The 19,976-nt window shown below is 32.2% G+C and overlaps 1 protein-coding gene across 1 annotated transcript in view; it reads left to right on the forward strand.

Moving 5' to 3' along the window:
• LOC106469505 (WW domain-containing adapter protein with coiled-coil homolog) overlaps nt 1-15,101 on the forward strand; it is a 57,457-nt gene extending 42,356 nt beyond the window's left edge. Inside the window, exons 10-14 of the mRNA XM_013930008.2 lie at nt 3,477-3,738; nt 4,268-4,451; nt 6,234-6,361; nt 8,824-8,908; nt 11,498-15,101. Of these exons, the coding sequence (XP_013785462.1) occupies nt 3,477-3,738; nt 4,268-4,451; nt 6,234-6,361; nt 8,824-8,899 (650 nt within the window). The 3' untranslated portion in view covers nt 8,900-8,908; nt 11,498-15,101. The remainder of the gene's footprint in view (nt 1-3,476; nt 3,739-4,267; nt 4,452-6,233; nt 6,362-8,823; nt 8,909-11,497) is intronic.
• Nucleotides 15,102-19,976: the final 4,875 nt, after the last annotated feature.

The raw sequence follows: 19,976 nt of genomic DNA on the forward strand, positions 1-19,976 counted from the left end.
CCATCCCACCAAACATGCTCGCTCTTTCAGCCATGGCAGAATTATAATGTGATGGTTAATCCCACTATTCATTAGTAAAATAGTAGCCCAAGAGTTGGCAGTGGGTGGTGATAACTAGCTGCCTTTCTTCTAGTCTTTCACTGCTAAATTAGGTGATGGCTAGTGCAGATAACCTTCGTATACCTTTGCGTGAAATTCAAAACAAACCAAACCAATAACCCTCATAGATGAAATAAGTGGATATTACACATGGAGCTTTGTAATTAAATCAATATAATCGATTACCTATGAGCAGTGAGTACATTAATTAGTGTTACGTAAAGTAATTGATGAATTAAAATTATGATTAAATCAGCTAATCAGAATTAGTTTTTTTATTATTACTATTTTCAATTATTCCAACAGTTGATTAATTGATTAATATTATTCTTATGTGTATATGTTGTTATGCACAAAACTACATAATGGGCAATCTTTGCGGTACCCAATTTGAGCCCTATAATTTTTTTTTACTTCAAGTTTGTTCAGCTTTGATGATTGGGGGAGTGCTCGTTAATTGAGGGTCTTGTGTTTGATTCCCTTTACCACCAAACTTACTCTCCTTGTTTTTGTTATAGCAAAGCTATTAAGACTTTCTGTCTCTGTCACTAATTTTCAACTGTTGAATATGGGGAAAGCAGCTGGTTGGCAGCACCTGCCACCAACTTTTTTTTTTCTTGGACTGCTTACTAGAGAGAAAGCATCTGGTTAGTAGCACCTACTGACAATTTTTTTGTTTTTTCTGTTATTTCCATTTGATCTGCTGACTAGAGGGAAGACAACTAGTTGGCAGCACCTGTCACTAACTTTTTTTTCTTCTTGGACTGCTGACTAGAGAGAAAACATCTGGTTAGTAGAAACCTACTGACAACTGTTTTGTTTTTTCTGTTCTTTTCATTTGATCTGCTGACTTGCTACTAACTTTTTTTTATGCTTTTATGCATCATGGTTTGAGGAACACTGTATTAATTGATTAATGAGACTGTTGATTAATCATTTGGCAAGTACCACTAATGACTGAGCTCTAGTTATGCATAGCATTGTTAAGTTACATAATTTTTCATCATCATTTATAATAACATTTGATTCTAGTGATCCAAAAGATGTTCCCTAAGATGACGATCTAGGTTCTTGGTAGGGCAGTTCTAAGACACTTTGTATGTGCTAGGAAACATTATCTTCAAATATCACATTAGCCTGCTGACAAAAAAACTCATATTTGATATGGATTTATTAACATAAATTGGAATTTACATGTGTAGGTGCTTGATGCTTCACAGATAGATCCCATGCCCAATGTACGAAATGCAGTCCACACAACATCCAACTGAAACTTTACCTTCTTTTTTCTGCGTGTCTCTAAGACAGTTTTTGACTTTAGCTTCCAAAGTCAGTGAATCAGCATTTTTCACTCCACAACTAGCTATTACATTTCTCGTGCTGATGGTTTTATACCAGACAAAACTGTGCTGGGCATTCTTGCTCACCCCATCTCTGTTATAAGGTACCCTCATAGGTGGTTGAGACCATATAATTTGATGCACTTTTAAAATTTATTGCAAAAAAAATTACAATTACTATAATGAGACTTGATCAAGGATTATTTTCAGAGAGAGCAAACAACCTACATAAAATATATTCCTTTTAAGGTATGTATCTCGTACTTATTGGCATTTAATATGGATTTTTAAAATTTTCTGATCCTGTTCAGTTTTCAGCTTAATTTGTTTTACTTTACATTATATGAGTGCTTTGTTAGTTGAATGAATGGCTTTGCAAGAAAAAGTGACAGAAAATGTCATTCACCTTCTCACATTGTAGAACATTAAAAAAAAAAGATATTTTTAGATATTGGCACAAATATAAAAATACACAACTAAGGGTTACAAGTTTTAATATCAGGTTAGATTCTAGGATTTCCATTCTGGTGTTGTACATCATATTCTGTCTTCAGTTGTGACACATAACTTATTGAGAGGTATTCTGTGTATTTGTCCAGAAAGACTTGGCTCTTAAGTTAAATATACACAGGAGAATATCAAGATATATTCAACAAACTGGTTCGTTGTCATTGAGGTTACAAAGGTTTATTGCATGGTAATATTATGTAGAGCTACCAGGGGTGACAGTGGCCTTGAATATGATTACGTTTTATTTTTTCACCAGTGGTGTTATACAATACGAGTCCATTTTTTCTCTGTCTTTTTTTTTTTTTTATGAATGGCTGCTTGAGCTTACTCTTGTGTGTACCAATATGTTGAATTATTTTAAAACAAGCTTTAATTTTACTCTTCTAGAAGTAGTTTAGTACCTCCTGCTAGGTTCTTTACAAACAGGCATGTACCTCAGCCATGAAAATAGATATGTCCTATTGCTGAAAACCATTATAAAGCTATAGCTACAAAATCATCTTAACAACTTACTAATAATTCCTTATGACATTCTTCTCCTTTTATGAGTTTTAAAGGAGTTGTCCAGTGAACGCTACACTTGAAAGTTGAACAGAGTAATTCAGTAATTGCTACACTTGGAGGTTTTGTAATGTTTCCCAGCTAGTTGAATGCCCAGGATTTGTTTTTATATGGTGATGTTTTTCTTATTGCTGATGCTGGCTGGATTTGTGCTATTTTAGGTCTGGTAGCTTCAAAAATATTTTTTTTGTAATAAAAATTCAGGTAAGGATATTTAGGGTTAGTAAGTATGCTGATCTAAAGGGTTGTACAGTAGTATGTGATAGTAAACTGTTGTTGATCTTACTCGGTTTATATATTTTTCAGTGGGTTATGTGATTGCTTCAGTGGGCTAAAAGCATACTGAAGGAAAATAGCAAGAATAGATATGTTAATTTATGTAAAGCAAGTTAATTATTGAATGTATGAAGTGGAACTTTCTGGTCAAGTATATATAAAAAAAAATTCAGTTTTAATTATTTCTTTCGTGTTTTCAACAGTTTTTTTCATTCTGTGCTTCATTGATTGTAAGTAAATTACTTATAGTGCTAGTTGGGTAAAAATAGACCAAAAGTGTATAGTTTTCTTCAAAACACTATTGGATACCTATACAAGCTTTTAGGGTAACAAAATAAAAATAAGAAATCTAAGAATAAAAGGAACTAATCCTATTATTTTATAAAAAACAGTACTTCATGACAAACTTCCATAAATTTTATAAGCTAAAATATGACACAAATACTAAATCAATTGATGTTGTTTTTTCACAGACACTTGATGTAATTTTGAAAGCTTGTTACAAAGTTCATGCAATTTGATTCAGTAGTCTTAGTTTGTGATCTTAAAAACACTGGATATGTTAAATTGAAGCACCCAGACACCTCTGTTGTTGAAAGTTTAAAGGTCTAGACAGTCTTAATTATTCTAGAAAATACTAGCAGAAGCTAAAAGATATCTAATTTTATGCTTTCGTCATTTTCTCCACAGCATGCAATTTAAGCCGATCACCACACAGGTCAGTTTCAGTTACTCAATGTGACTCTTTTTGTCAAAAAGGCTTCTCTCTGCTACCACCGACCAGTCAGTTACAACAGACTAGTCAGAATTCTAACCCATCCAGCTCAGGACAGTCTTCAGATTCCCACATTCAGACAAGTCTTCAGTTTCCCCATCCTGCAGCTGATGAAAAAGGTGATCCAGACAAGGGCAGGATCTCACCTGGATCAGACTATAGTTCTCATTCATCAAGGTACAAATGTTCCTTGTTGCAGCATCTTATCAAAATAACTTTCATTTTATTTTAAAGTAAGATAAAGAAGAGATTTTTTTTTATTTGTCATAATTTAAGTCTTTGTAGCATTTCACAGGTGCTAGCTGCTGTAGTATTTATTCTTTAACCAATTTGAAGATGTTATAAAATGAACTGGATTTACGTGTCAGATCATGTGCTTTATATGATTTTGTAGGGAGCTGACAAATGATTAAGGTTTGAGTGAGCTTATATAGAAGAAAATGTGATTCAGAGTAATGTAGAGAGTGCTAAAGGTAATTCTCATAAAATAAAGCATGAGACAAGTATGACTTCTGCCTGTGAAAATTGCCAATAATTCTGTACTAAAGAAACTCATTAAATGGCACTTATTACAATTTGCAGAAAATAATGGTATATTTTTTTAGAACTGAAAATAAGATAAAAAAGTGTGAAGATTATTGCGATGAACTATCAAATTTCTGTGATACCCCCCCCAGTATAGTTATTTTCTGTTATTGTTTTCCAGACGAGGTAGTCCAACCTCTAGTGTGAGTAGTTTGCAGAGTCTCAGTGGCACAGGAGCCATTTCCTTAGCATCTGCAGCACTGAAACCATCTGTGCCCAGTCTGACTCCTTCCTTGGCTAATTATTTTTGTGAGAATCTAATATCTCATGTCACTGGTTGGCAGGCTGATCATGCAGAAAGACAGGTAAAGAAACCACTGAAATGTGATTATACATATTATTCTCTTAAGTTTTTCTAACTAGGCAAGTACAAGATACATATTATACTACTGTTGCTGCATTGATAAAACCATTTTTGTAGAGATCTCTTGGAGAGAGAGAGAGAGAGAATACTTTTTACAGTGATTAACCCTGTTATAACCAGTGAGCCCCTTTCATTTGTCAAGTGCACACCTGCGAACAAAATTTCAAATTTTAAGTATAAATAATAATTCCAATCTATTTCAAAACTTTTTGACTCAAAAAGTATCTTAGATTTGATATTTTGTCATTTTATAACATTTATTTAGTGTAATTTTCAAAAAAAATGTAAAACATGTTCAGTCTTGCATTTCTGCCCAGCTCTGTGGTGTCTCACCTTTAAACAATGAATAATTTTTCTGCCCATCCCAAAGCATAGGTTTTATTTGCTAAGAAGCTGTAATCCTTAAAGAATACAATTAACTAGGTCTTGTTTTTCATGTGGTTTCCCTTATCAGTCTGAAAATTTATTATTACAGGCCTCTAATCACATCACATTTTATAAGATCATAAAAGAGTGGCAAGAACTATTAATAAAGAATGGCTTTGAGAATAGCTACAAGCAAAGTTTAAATATATTTGGATACAGCAGATTATAAACTGTTTGTGAAGTTAATAAAGTAGTATGAGAAGTAATTTGTGGTTTCATGAGAAAGTAATTAGATGTAATTCCTTCAGAGAAGAACAGTGGAATTTCATGTGAAGTTTAGAAGACTTGGAAACAAACCAAACACCTGGAAATTTTTTTAGTTTCATGTTAAATTATATTTGCTTGAAAGTTATGGCAGTTTACTTTTGTGAAAAGTTAGTTAAGTTTAGAAGAGTGTGGTAGCAATGGCAAAATATTCCTGTGACTCAAATCCTTATATATTGAACATTAATGTTAAATTTATTATATTAACAAATAAATAAAATAAAAGACCTTCTAATTTATTGAAAACAAACTATATTTATTAGATATAAATATTTCATCAAGAGTATTGTTACTTAGCCTGACCTGGCACCATTCTGAAAGGTCAGGTTCTAAGTCACTTACAACAAAATGATAGAAAAACTAAATTAACTTATGTTAAGTTTTTTAAAGCTGAAACTATAGATTATTTAGTAAGATTTTGTCAAGTTTCATGTAATTTGGTGAAAAGAAATAAAATCAAGGGTTATCAGTGACATCCAGAATCCTTAGTCCAGGAAAAGTCAATTCAAAATGCATGTTTGTATGTTGATATTCTAATTATTACAATGAGAGCTATGTAATATATTTATCAGAAAGTTTTTTTTATTGCATCAATCTCATTTCCAAGTAAACTCATTTTTCTCTTTTTTCTCTTTTTTCCTTCCTTCTCTAAAAGCTTTTTTTGATCACATAGTGTGATAAAGGTATCTTAGTGTATTGTTAAGATTTTAACATAAACTCTCAACAGTAAGCATGCTTTAAACAGAATTTCAGCTAGCTTTTATGTGTCCTAAACTACTGTTGTTGAAAGCTTCAAACTGCATCAGTGGAAAATAAGAAAAATTAGATAGTAACTTAAATACCATTTGAAAATCTCTCAAGAAATAAATATGCGAAGTGTCTAGAGAATGAACTAATGAACTATACAAAGTAGCCCTATTTTTTATTTATGTTTTAGTTAAATTGACTGAAAAAATCTAGTTGGTTAGGATTATAAAATGGAAAGTTTACAGAAGGATGTATGTTAAAAGGAAAATTTATATAACAAACTTAGGCCAACCGCTACAGTGAAGAAGCACATATGATAGGCAGTCTCAATTGCACCCAAGTTTCAGCAGATCTAAAAATGGCAAGGTCTTTGGTTAGATTAGGAGAAATCCAAGCTACTCTTCAAGAACAAAGGTAAGCAACAGCAAATATATTTATTAATAACAGTTGGAATTTTTGTTGACCATTTAAAATCAATTACTGTTTGAAGAATGGCAAACAATACATATTCCACAAAATGTTTAACCTTACCTCCTTAATTTTGTTAATGCTTCAGAGTTTCCACGTTATGATGATATATTGTACCCATTCTATCAATGTTAGTGTAAAAAAAAGTTACTATGAACTATAATAGTGAGATTTAGGAAAAGATATAAATACATAGATGTAAATGTCCCTGTTGTTTTCATGTGTCATCATAAATCTGTTACATGTTTAACTTATGGATAAGTTAGTAGTCTCTTAACTGTACATTCACTTCTGTACAAATCTAATTTTCCACTGATTTACCAGATCTTCAAAATGGCAAGAAGAATATCACCTAAACAAACTTAAATACACTGAACAGTGCACCTGTGCTAATACTAATAAGGTTGAACTTTGTAAAAGCAAAATAGAAACTTAAAAAAAGCTGATATTGATTTATGTACTGTACAAACAAACTGACATCTGAAGCCTAGGCTTAAGAAGTTTGCTTAGCTAAGGTGTTTTAAAGAAGGGATCATATACTTTATAACAAAAAAGAATAATTTCTTAAAACTGCTGATATAAACAGTTCTCTTTAAGAGTACCAGACTGTGGAGCTGCAGTTCCATGAGTCACATCATTATATTACTACCAAAAAAGAGCCTCCCAGTGGCACAGCAGTATGTCTGCAGACTTACACTGTTAGAAACTGGTTTTCGATAACCATGGTGGGCAGAGCACAGATAGCCCATTGTGTAGCTTTGTGCTTAATTACAAACAAAAAAGAAGAAAAAGTGTGTTCTGCATTTTGATGTCATGGGTGTATTGTAAGTCTAACAGTCAAATCCCAATGACAAGAGTAGCCCAGGAGCTGGTGGTGGGTGATTGACTACCTGCCTTCCGTCTAGTCTATTACTTTAATAATATGTTGCACAGATAACTGTGAGAAATCCCTCAAAACCAGCAAATCTTTTCAAAACTATCAGATTAAACTTCAGTAATTAACCTTGCTTTCTTGTAGTTACTGTAAAATTAACATGTTTCATTTAGTCATTACACTTGTGTAACTGAGTTGTCAAGAGTTATTAACTATGTAGCTTTAGGAAAGAGACATCAGACAACAAACAAGAAAATAGTTTCCCTATAAACAGCTGCTCTTTAAAGGGATATTTCTCTCTGATTAGGGGTGGTCTGTGATAAGAATTACTCATAGAATTTTTTACGCGAGGTAGCCGCTAGTTTATGAAACTGTGTACAATATTTGATGTTTTATGAGCAGTTTTATTTTTGATACAGTATTAAAATTGATACATGTTTTGTAACTATATTATAAATATATATATATAGTCTTATCAGATGCTAGTTTTATAAGCATTTTGTATTTTACATTATTAAAACATGTTTAGTGGCAGTATCACTTGCAGTTGTGTAAAAATGCTCATAAAGATCATATGTTATGAGTCACAGCCTCTAAGTATTGTGCCTTATCTATCCTTTGACTTTTATTTTTTTCATTTGACACCAAAAGAAATTGATAAAATGAAAATAAAACATATATGCAGGTTGAGTACATTATATTAAAATGAATTTGGAGCTTCACCGCACTGTTATAGTCCATGTTTCCACATCCATATGTGCTCTGTTTGATGTCCATGCATGTTGACAATAGCTTTGCAGCATAATTTTCATTACAGAAGGTTCCATTGTAAGGTAGTCATGTCCAAAGTGCATCCTTCCTCCTTGCAGGGTTTCCATAAGCCATCTAATGCTACAAGGACAGTGGTTTTTCCATGTCCCTTTATTTTCCATTGACCTTATGTCCTAGGAAAATCCTTGTCTTAGGAATTCTAAATCCCCAATCTGAACACATCTTTGTGATATAAGGTTATGAATATTTTGTGTATGGAAGGGCTGTTGCATACTCTTCCCAAAAATGATCAGTTGTTAGTAGCAGTGCATTACCTATGAAATGCCAGACAATATCAGAATTTAGTTGTGATACACAATATTCTGCTGTAACTTTAAATTGGATATGATTGCCATGTGACTTGCTGATTTGTAATTTAACATACTCAACCTTCTGTAGAATGTTGTGAGTTTTATAAATAAGACAGTTGATAAGTATTAGTATGATATTGGAGATACCTTAGTTTAAACAATGTAAAGAGTTTAATGAAAACTACATGGGCAATTTAATACAAATATGCAACCCCTTGATGTTGCTTTGTATTGAATGAGTAATTTGTCTCATTTATGGTTATTATTCATACTTTTAAAAAATTGAAATAAATAACATTTGTTGTTAGGTGTGTAAATTTAACTGTAGAAGCTGTACAATAATTCTATAAACTTATATTTAATTAACATATATAAAGAGAAAATGGGGGAATGTAATGTTATTTATTTTCCAGAATACTTTTCCTCAGACAGCAGATAAAAGAACTTGAAGATTTAAAAAGTCAAAATTTATTTATGTCTGATTCCTAGTATGTGCAGGTGAGTTCATTTTTATATACAAAAATATCTTTATTTATATTGTATTCTTTTGAGTGTCATGTCATGTGTAGTTGAATATTGTATTTTAATTCACACTTAGAGTTACAATACTATGAAATGCATACATCTTCAGCCAAAATCCACCCTATTTACCAAAATTATCCAACAGCATTCTTGGTTATCTCACACCCTCTCCTTTCAAGTTCAGGGAACAAACATATTTTGTCTTGTGGCATTCATAAATGGTTGTCAAGTAGTGATGAAAAATCTTGAGAGAGAAAATTCTTGTAAAAGTACTTTTTAAAAGTCAATATTAGTTAAGAACTAACACTAATAAATCCTCTTTTCCAACTCATGTGAAGTACTACTCTGGTTTTAGAAATACTTAACTCTTCTAACGGAACGTCTCCCAGTGGGACAGCGGTAAGTCTACGGATTTACAAAGCCAAAATCCGAGGTTCATTTCCCTGCCGTGTGGACACAGCAGATAGCCTAAGGTGGCTTTGGTCTAAAGCAAACAAACTTCCAACAGAAAAAAACTGTACAAAACCATTTTATTTTTATTGATCTGTACAATTTTTGTTATGCTTATCATGTTTATGGGGCTTTAGACTGTAGAACTGTACACTACCTTGCCCAAAATATTTGGATGCCACTGAATATATGGCATGGCCTATTCATCCTGCTTTTCCAGGGAATTTAGTGAGTATAAGTATAAACATACACATAATAGTTAGATTAACAGAGTGAAATTGTTTGCAAGACTACAAAGCATTATAAAGTAAGTGAATTTGAGGGAAGGGAGATTATAAGGTGTTAGTAATTTGGAAAATTGCTAAGTGAAATAGTTGCATTGCTTGATCATAAGCAAACTATTAGCATGTTAGACCGTTTAATGGCATTGAAAATTTAATATAATGTATGTAAATAACATTCACAATTGTCAAAATTTCTATCAAGAATGACTTCCAACATGGCCGTGTATGGTAAAACAATGTATGAAGTCAGTACAGTGCACTCTATATGAAAGTGGGTGTTTTCAAGTACACAAGCAGTTCATTACCCCCAAAGAAAGATCACTATTTTATTTGGTGTAAAGTTTGTTAAAACTTGAATCTTAACAGTGGGTCCACAGTTTTGTAAAGAAATGCAAACCACTTCACCTTAGTTCGAGTGTGAGGCTAGAAATGGGGTAGCTGTTGGATCTTGATTGTGTTATGTAACTGTTAAGGATTTCAGTGGTATTATCATGTCATCTGTGTTCTGCATGTATAGCATGGTGGTTATGACGTTCAGCTCATAGTATCAAAACCCCCAACACCAAACAGGCTTGTCTTTTCAGCTATTGTGGTGGGGGTAGGGGAGGTGTGTGTGTGTGTGTGTGTGTGTTATGATATAGTGGTCAATCCCACTATTCATTAGTAAAGAGTAGCCTAAGAGTCAGTGCTGCTGGCAAGTTGCCTTCCCTGTGGTCATCACTTCAGAGTCAGTTTTGTCATAACTAGGCATACAAATATTCTGTGTAATGGGGCACAGAACCTATCTGTAAAATGTTTGACCATCTAACTACCTATAAAATAATAATAATGTGATGTTATATAAACATTTTCCATAGGCCGATTTCTGTTAGGCAAGTCAATGTGTTGTACTTACAGGAAAATGCCAAGTCATAAAGTGCAAATGATGCATGCATGGTTTCAAAGTAACAATATCAGCCTGTCTAGAGCATAGACTTTAACCCTATAAAACATTTTTGAGAAAATGTGGAATAATTTATATGAAAGGTGTTATCAACTGACAGAGCTGTATGAATAACAATAAAAAGAAATTGCACTACACAACTGTTGAAATGTGTTGCAAGATAACAGGAATTATTCATCTTATTAGAACAGTGATTATTAAGACCCCTTTCATGGCTACACGTACTTATACTATCGATCAGGGCAGTCTACGTGAAAACCATTGGTGAATCTATACTTCCTAGAGTCTGTATGAATGTTCAAAGAACTTTTTTGGTGTAAAGCGTGACAAGTTTTAATCCATACAGTTGTCTTAATTCAACAGTAAACCTACACATTGTTCCATATAGTCTGAAGATTTCAAAGAAATTGAGTTATGACTGGTTTTTAATGTTTGAAACACTTAAGTAGTTTCCGACATGTTTGAGAAAACAGTACCAACATGGATTACAATGACATGTGATTCAGTGATAGTAATTTACTTGGTTCTAGAGTTTTATAGCATCAGTTTATTTAAACTGTGTAATGTCTTGTTAAAACTCTACATGATAATCCTCTTATTGTATCTAGATATATATTCTAGAGTATATGTACATCAAATTTTACATTTTATTTTTCCGGTATATATAAAAAACGGTGTACTTGAAGGGTCTCAGATGTTTGTTAATGTAGTATCCAATTACTAGTTAATAGCAGACATCTAAAATTACGTTTACACAGACCAGTGCTTAAACAAAGTTTTAAATCTTGTTTATCATTCTTTAGAGGGTTCTAAGCATCGTAAGATAAGTTCTATAGAAAATCGTCTTTTGTTATAAACCCAGAAATATTGATATTTTTCCTTTTACAGGTTTATAGAAATATTAAATTACTGAGGGACCCATAATGCAACAGAAAGGAACGGTTTTGAAAGAATTTGCTGTTTTGCCACGTTCAAAAGGGCTAACCTTCACTGCAGTGTTGTGTTCATAGGTGTTTCTGATAAAAGAGTTTGTGGGTGAATGAAACCCTGAAAAGCACTAAGCCTGATGATGCCCTCTTTGATTAAGCTGTTAATTTCAAGTACTTTTTTTAAGATAAATTAATAAATAAAGATATACAAAGTTGTAATGTAAATTGTTTCCTGAACTGATTTAATCTTTATGTGAATGTTGCCCAAGTATTAAACTTTTGCTGAAATGACAGTTGAACATTTTTAGTTTAAACTGTAGAAGAGAGTGATCAAACTTACTGGAACTGGTTTTATTGTAAAAAAAACAACAAAGAACATTCAGTAATAGGTTCTTATATAAAAAAAAAAATTTTCAGCTTTATTAATCAGTTTAAAACTTTTCATTGATAGTTTAAGTAGTTTAAACAAAGTAACTTTGTTAATATAATTCTACCATAAGAATTATACCTACACATATATTTGGTAAACTTTGTTTTGACAGAAATAATCTGATGTTAAACTCTCTTAGTTGGAAGTCATTTTCAGCCATTAAAGTGAAGTCATGCTTATGAGAACCATGTTTGTTTCTTACTTATTAATATGTTTCTGCAAACACAGTAAAATTGTTAATACGTAGATATAATACAACCATATTTACACACAAATTGACACGTTTATTCCAAACAGGCTAGTAAATGAAAAACTTTGTTAGTTAGATCTTTAAAACGTTGGTTTTCTATGTAATTTCTTGTTTCAGACATAATTTTAAAATTCTGATGCATTCACAGAGCTTGCATGTTAATCTTTATGTTAATATATGAGAATGATTCAGTGGGACTTACCACTGAAGTAATCTATACGTTCTGTTTTCAGTGATGATATAATGGCAAAAAGTAAAGAATGAATTATAAAATCTTGTGCATTCATTATACTAAGAAATCGAATAAGATAAAAAAATTAAAGAAATTACAAAATAAGAAACTTTGTAATCTAAAAGGTTTCAAAAGGTAGACATTCCTTTTTCAAAGTTCCCAATTCATCTTCGAAGAAAGAAGTGCTCTAGTTGTTGGGTTTCAGATTTTGTGAAAAGTTTATGCATGTCTTATATAATTTCTATATCTTTAAATGGACAAAAAAAATTTCTTGAGTCTCATGCAGAAAATTGTTGATATGAAAAATGAAACATTATTGAGGGTCAAATATAAATGGGAAAGCTAATAAATCCATGACATATGTGGACTGTTAAGTGTTTTAAGTTTTAATTCTCTGGCAAAAATATGCAGTTTAAGAATATAAAATGTATTAAAACTCTTTTATGTAGGGTGGGTGGTACAGTACATACAATATTCGTGGTTGGTTTGAAGAAGGTAATAGTGAGCTGGGGTGCATTGGTATAGTTCATGCACCCCAATGTGTACTTATTGATGATGATGAATTAAGTAGAGGTGTAGGAACAGGTGGGATAATTACCACAGGGCTTGGATATAAGAGATCCACTGAAATTATTCCAATTTGTTATAAGAGGAAAAAAATATATATGAATAAGATTTGAAGGTGGTAAAAAAAAAACTCAATCAGGTTAATGGAATTAAAATACTTCATTAAAACATGGGTTCACACCATTTTGATATCTATGCATCAAGTTTTTAATTGGAGCTAACTTTCAATTTGTCTCGTGGGTCATCATCTTGAGGTTGTCAAAAGCTAGCTCCAATAAAAATATCGGTGCAAGACATCCGTGTGGTGTAAACTCCTTATTTATTTAAGGACTTGATAACTTGATTTTTTTAACCACCCACATTATAAATAAAAGAGAGAGAAAAGATGTTGTTCCAAGAGCTCAGTCAGGTTTTATCTCCTTGTTCATTACTTGTTAAGCAAACTTTCAACTCAGTTGAGTTACTATTATCTTTTATCATTAATTCACCCTCATCTTTAAAGAAGAAAATGTGGCAGTATTGTGTTAAAACTTAGGAATGGTTTTCATGACACTACATATTAGAACAAAACATAGAATAACCTCTAACAGGCCATCCTTAATTACTCTTTGCTTTTGAGATTGGATTATAATCATTTACAGATTCTTATACCATTTATTGTTTACAAGAATTGATGTTAGATGATTAGGTGACAGAGGTAGTGCTGGGAAGTAAACAAAAGATCCATTATTTGTACTGTAATTTAGTATTTTGGCATATGCTTCAATTAGAATGAATAGCTAGAAAATAACAGATGATAAAGATGTGTTTAATGTCTTTTTATTGTAGGTAAAGTACACCACCTGATATAAAGTACTTGGGGCTAAGAAAAATGTCTGTATTAAGTAAAAGTTTTTGACCAACATAAAACAAAATGTACTGTACATATATTTGTGTGTGTGTGTGTGTATGTTAATCAGCATTTTCACCTAATTAAAGAAGAGGGTAAGTAATGGAATAAAAAAAATGTATAACTTAATATAAGCCTTTTTGTTGATTAGTAAGAGTTATACACAACTTGAGGATAATGTGATATTTCCCATAATGTTTTCTGAGGATGTAATAAAAGAAAAATACCAAAAGTTTAAACCTGTAAAAATTGTTTTTTTTTACATGCAGAACCAGAAGTAAATAAAATTTAATTGGTGCATTTACCTTTACTTTATCTTCGGTATCTGTTACTTTCTCTCTTTCTCTAGAGATACATACACACACACACACACACACATATATATATATGTGTGTGTGTGTGTGTCATTTATGTGTACATATAAGGTATAAAGTAACATTGGGACTGCTAATATTATTATTATTGAAATTGAGAGGGTATCATCAGGCCAGTTATGGATGATTTGATGTGGAATTAATCACGTACTTGTTCTCCATATAAGAGAGAGAAGTATAATGTGTATAATATAATTTCCAGTTAATTTTTTTTTATATATATATATAATTGATGTAATTATGATGATACTTCTTGTTTTTCTTTCTCATTGCATTAATTGCAAAAATTATAAAGAACTTATTGATGGAGAAGAAATGCTATTGACACCAGTACGGTGTATAAGCTTCAAGTCACATCAACTCCAGTTTTGTGGGAGAAATACCCCCATTTTTTCCATTTAGTCTTATCATTCAGTTAAAACAATAACTGATCCAAAATGCCAAGGACTATTTATAAAGAAAGCTAAATCTATTATGCTGACATCATCTACGTAACAGACCTGGTGTAAATTATAGGAAGACTATTTATAAAAGAATATAAAACCTAGCCTGCTTACATTTACACCATCTAGTTAAAATAAAAATTGGTGTAAAGTTAAAGAGGAATATTTCTGAAAGAAAGTAAAGCTTGGTGTGCTGATGGTAAAGCTGTCGTGTATATAGACTGCTTTACTTTCCTACAGAAACACATTTACTTTTTTTTTTATGACCCCATTACATCAGTACTTTTGGAAGGAAACATAATACTGTTGTAGCTAACCCGCTGTGTGTACAAAAAAAAAGAAAAAAAGAGTGGAATAAAGTTGATATTGTGACTGTTATTTTCCCTTTGTTTTTTGTGTGAAATTGATAAATAACTGAAAATATTTGTGATTTCATATGGATGCTAGGTGATTGAGTGCTTTTTAGAAACAAAAGTTTTAGTAAACTCTTAAACAATACAGATTGAAAACTTTGTCACAAAAATATCTAGAAGACAATGATAATCAACAGTTGACCTAAATACTGGAAACATAATATCCAGTAATCAAGACAAAAACAATCTGATATGTTTTTAGTTCAAAGACTGACTAAGATGTCTGGCTGTTGATAACATATTTTGTAACTATTTATTCTAAATTACTCAGTGTAATGGTTGTCCATTCATCTTTCAAGCATTTGTAGATGTAAAATGAAGCTAAAAATGGTTATTATGTATAACTGAGGAGATAGTGTTTAATGTGTGTCATATTTTAATGTTTAATATAGTGTTGCAGGAACCAGAGGAGCAGTTGCTTCTATAGATTTGTGTAGAAAGAGGAAGCAAGAATAGCAATAGTCACCCCTGAGTAGAAGAATTCTTATTGGAGCAAAACAACAATAAAATTTCTATTTAGAGAATGTTTTTAAAAAAGCATATGTATTTTATAGTATCACTAATTACTCAGTGAGAATGCTCTTCATATGTAAGTGATATCTGACAATTTTAAATTCATTGAAAATCGCTCCTAATGGCAAAGTGAAGATGATACAACATATATATATATATTTAATTTGAAAAAAATCTGGATGTAAAATGATTTGTTAGATGACCATTTTTTAATGAAATTAACTTCCTATAATCAATGATGGCAAATAAAAAAAGGAAATCAAATGTGGCCAGTGGAACACTGTGCAAGCAAGTGGTATGAGGTTTTTAGGGATGATTAAAAATCTTTGAGAAGATAATTATTAATTATATGTAGACTGTTTATCAGCAGCAAAATGTTTATTAAAATACAGGGCCTTTGCCAAGGTCTAGCTTCCCACTGTGTGGATTATCATGGACTTCTTTATGTGCTATTCATGTTGAAGTGCCAAGTGGTACTGACTTAAAAAAAAGAAGAAGAACTAGTATAGAGTACCAGCAGAATACTTACCCTGATCATGACTTGATTTTAGTAATTTGTGTTAAGCCCTTTGTATGTGTGAAATACAAAAGAAACAAATCACTTGTTCTATACATACATCTATCTCTCAGCCTTTGTTTAACTTGACCAATTTCTCTTTAGTTGCAACATCTAGGTGGTAGTTGATTTAGTCTAGTTCTGCGTCAACACCAATCCTTTCTTATCCATGGCCAATGCATCAAAATATTGGAGCATTTGTTCTTGGCAATACTGCTTATGGTGAGAAATGTCTTACAGACTTGGGCATGGAGATTGATGCAGTTGGTTTATTTATTGAATTTTGTTCCAAACTAGTTAAGAGTTATTTGCATTAGCTGTGGCTAATTTTGAAGTTATAAACTAGGGGAAAGGCAGCTATTCGACACAACCCATTCTCAACTCTTGAGCAAATCTTTACCAACAAATAGCAGGATTAATAGTTTAGTTTTGAGTTTATGCAAAAAAACTTGTGTCCTTGAGAATGATCACACTAGTGATTGAAACATGGTATCTGTTCTAAAAATGATCTTCCTTATTGTAAAAGCTATAACTTGTAATAAAGTAAATAGTGGGATTGGCCATCACATTATTACACCCCCATGGCAGAAAAGTTGAGAGTGTTTGGGGATGGGATTTGAACCCATGACCTGCAGATTGCAAGTGCATTAACCACCATGCCATGCCAGGCTTCTGGTGCAATAAACTGCTTAAATGACTGATGTTCTTGATGGTATGACAGTTTTAAGAGTTTTATTGCAAGAGTTAGGCCTCAGAAGGCTGAAGATGTGGCATTGTGATGTCTTGTTGGCAATCCTTAATATTTTTTACATGTGTCTGTACATTTCCTGGTTGTAGTGGTAAATTAACATTAATCTACTGGACAAATGTAAATCTCTCTTTATCTTGCCAATTTCTTTCTTAAGTAAAATTTGGAAAGTGGGAAGGAATGGCTATGTTACATTCTCTATGGACTGGATTTGGATCTGCCAGCACAAGGACTGAGAGCTGTAGCTGTGTTGCTATGAGTGTGGCAGTTGACCATACCTTCATTTGCTCCTTCTCTATAGTGGTAGCATGCGTCACCAGTGAAGCTGCCAAAGTCAGTATTTTTTGCATGCTTCAACGGTCTGCAAGTTCATCTTCATTGAGGTTGAAGGTTTCCTTCATAGTATTAGGGATTTGGGCAGTATGAGAAATTTAACAACATGGTTTTAAAGAAAAACTCAGTGTTGAAAATACGTTGTCAACTCAGTCAATAGATCAGAAACTCATTGAGCAACAAAGGATTAAAGGTAACTTGACTGATCCTTTCTGGGGTAAGATCTTAATTGGCTGTCTCAAAGACTACGTACCATTTTTACAAACTACATATACAATTTTGTTTCAAGAAATGTCTCCTTAGAACCAGTGGATATGTCAATCCAACAAGTTTCTCAAGTGACTTGCAATGAGTCTTCAGTGCCACAATTCATGTTAGGTTGTCATCTCAACATCATGTTAATGTATCTTTACAAGCATATATACTAAGTTACATTTTGGCCAGGGTGACCTGATCTGGCAACCACATGTTTAGACACAAGCTGCTGAATCTGCCTGGGCTTGTGGCCAGAACCAACCCAGGCCTCACTAATTTAACCATTTCCAGGCTGATGAGCACTCTTCCAGGTGTCAAGTGCAATCAAATTTTGAACTTTAAGTAAAAATGATATTTTTAATTCTATTTCAACAATGGTTTACTATAACATATTTTAAAATTCTGATTAAGAAGTTAGCATGCAGGATCACATACAAAAGTTGTAATGGTTTTCAAACGAGACTCGAAACTCAAGTGCTTTTGAATAGTTCACTGTTCTTTTTCAGGAGGATAAAGGAGTCTGGTGAACTATTCTAAAGCACTCGAGTTTTAGAATTGATGTTTTTTGGTGTTTTATAAGATTTAATGTATTTCACAAAGACAAATGAAAAATTGTTCAAACTTGCATTTATGCACAGTTCCATGGAGTCTCATCCGTAAACAATGCACCTGTACATTTTTTTAGAATTTCTCTGACCATCCAGAAGCATAGTGTTAAGTTACTAAGAGCTATCATCCTTTGAGAGTTTAATTGTAAAGGTTTTGTTTGTCTTGTGATTTTCCTTCTCTTTCTCTAAATTTTATTAGTACAGCCACTCAGGTGATTGAACAAATACTAATGAAATTCAGTTTTAAAAAACAGCTACATGAAAAGTTTAATCATCATTGTGTACAACATATAACTGTGAGAGAGTGAATCAAGTGATGTGAGAAGAAATTTAGGTTTCATGGAAAATTGAAAAGACCTAATTCATGCAAAGAAGAACAATGGAATGTAGTGAGGGGTTTAGAAAACTTCAGAACAAATCACAGATCTAGGACTTTTTAATAGTTTTTTTGGACATACTTTTCAGCCATGAAATTGTTTTTGTGTTAAACTATCTTTGAGGGAAATTTCTTCTATAGTAAGACTTATTAGGTTTAGAGAGTATGGTGGATTTACTCAAATGTGAGTCAAATTCTTAAGTATTGAATATTTTTTAAGATTATCATATTTAAACAAGGCACATAGATAATATGGCTTAAAAATACTGAAAGCAATGGATATTTTTTGGATATAAATTGATTTTGACCAAGCATAGTGTCAGCAAAAAACTTATCTAGCCTGATCTGACATCATTTTTGACCAGATGTGGTAATTACTGCAAGCAGCAAAATAAAGTATCAAAAGAAATATGGTAATGAATATCAGAAAAGTTGAAACTGACTTGATATATAAAATTTAATTTTCTAATCAATAATAAAAATAACTTAAAGTATGAGAAAAAATATTTTGTTTTTTTTAAACAAATGTCTGGCAACAAAATTGAAAATATTTCACAATGTAAATTATATGAATTTATTTATTAAGTGTTTTCCAAGTTTTGTGTAATTTGATAGAATATTTCCATTGCAATAAGGAAAGATTCGAGGGATATCAATAGCTCCCAGTTTGGAAAGGGTTAAACTAGCAATAGTTTGCTGATGACTTTCCTGAGCCTGTTATGGAATCAGTAAACATTTAACTTGCATCACTATTCCTGCTAAACAATCATATTTCAGGTGATTTAACAGTGACTACTAACATATATATAAACATTTTATAAGCAAAATGTCAAAACAAACATATTGTTACCACAGTGGAAGTCATGTGACTCTGGTAACACGTCATGATATTCTGGAAGGATTTTGACTTTTCCTGACAATTCTAGTATTTTCTAGGCGACCTCTCTTTTTTTGTATATAAGCCCGGCAAATGATTGCCGATAGACAGATAATTGAGTCAAGCGAGGGGTAGTGACAGTAAGGAAAGTGCGTGAATCGTTGTGAATTATAGCGTGCGTTTAAGTTAAAGTGACGGTGGAAATTCTGTGTATTGCAAAGTTGTATTGAGAAAGGATAAACTAGTTTTATTTAAGAAAGGACTTGTATGGCTGAAGTTCCTCGGGAAGAATTTATACTGGAAATTAAGAAACGACCAGATACACAACAAATTGGTGTCAGAGAGTGGGACAAAAAAAAAGAAAATGGAAACGTGAAGTGGCAAATCAAACTACAGCTTAGCAGATTTGATACAAGAACAGCAAAGAAACAAGAAGAACTAGAAAAGAAACAAGAAGAGGGATTACAGCAGTTGTGGAGGAAAAGAAATAACTAAGAAGTAGAGTAACAACAGTAGTGGACAAGAAAACCTACAACAGTAACAGACTACGAACAGTAAAATAACCAAGAGAGAC

This window comes from Limulus polyphemus, unplaced genomic scaffold, assembly GCF_000517525.1.
Source record: "Limulus polyphemus unplaced genomic scaffold, Limulus_polyphemus-2.1.2 Scaffold97, whole genome shotgun sequence".
NCBI classification, from domain to species: Eukaryota; Metazoa; Arthropoda; class Merostomata; order Xiphosura; family Limulidae; genus Limulus; species Limulus polyphemus.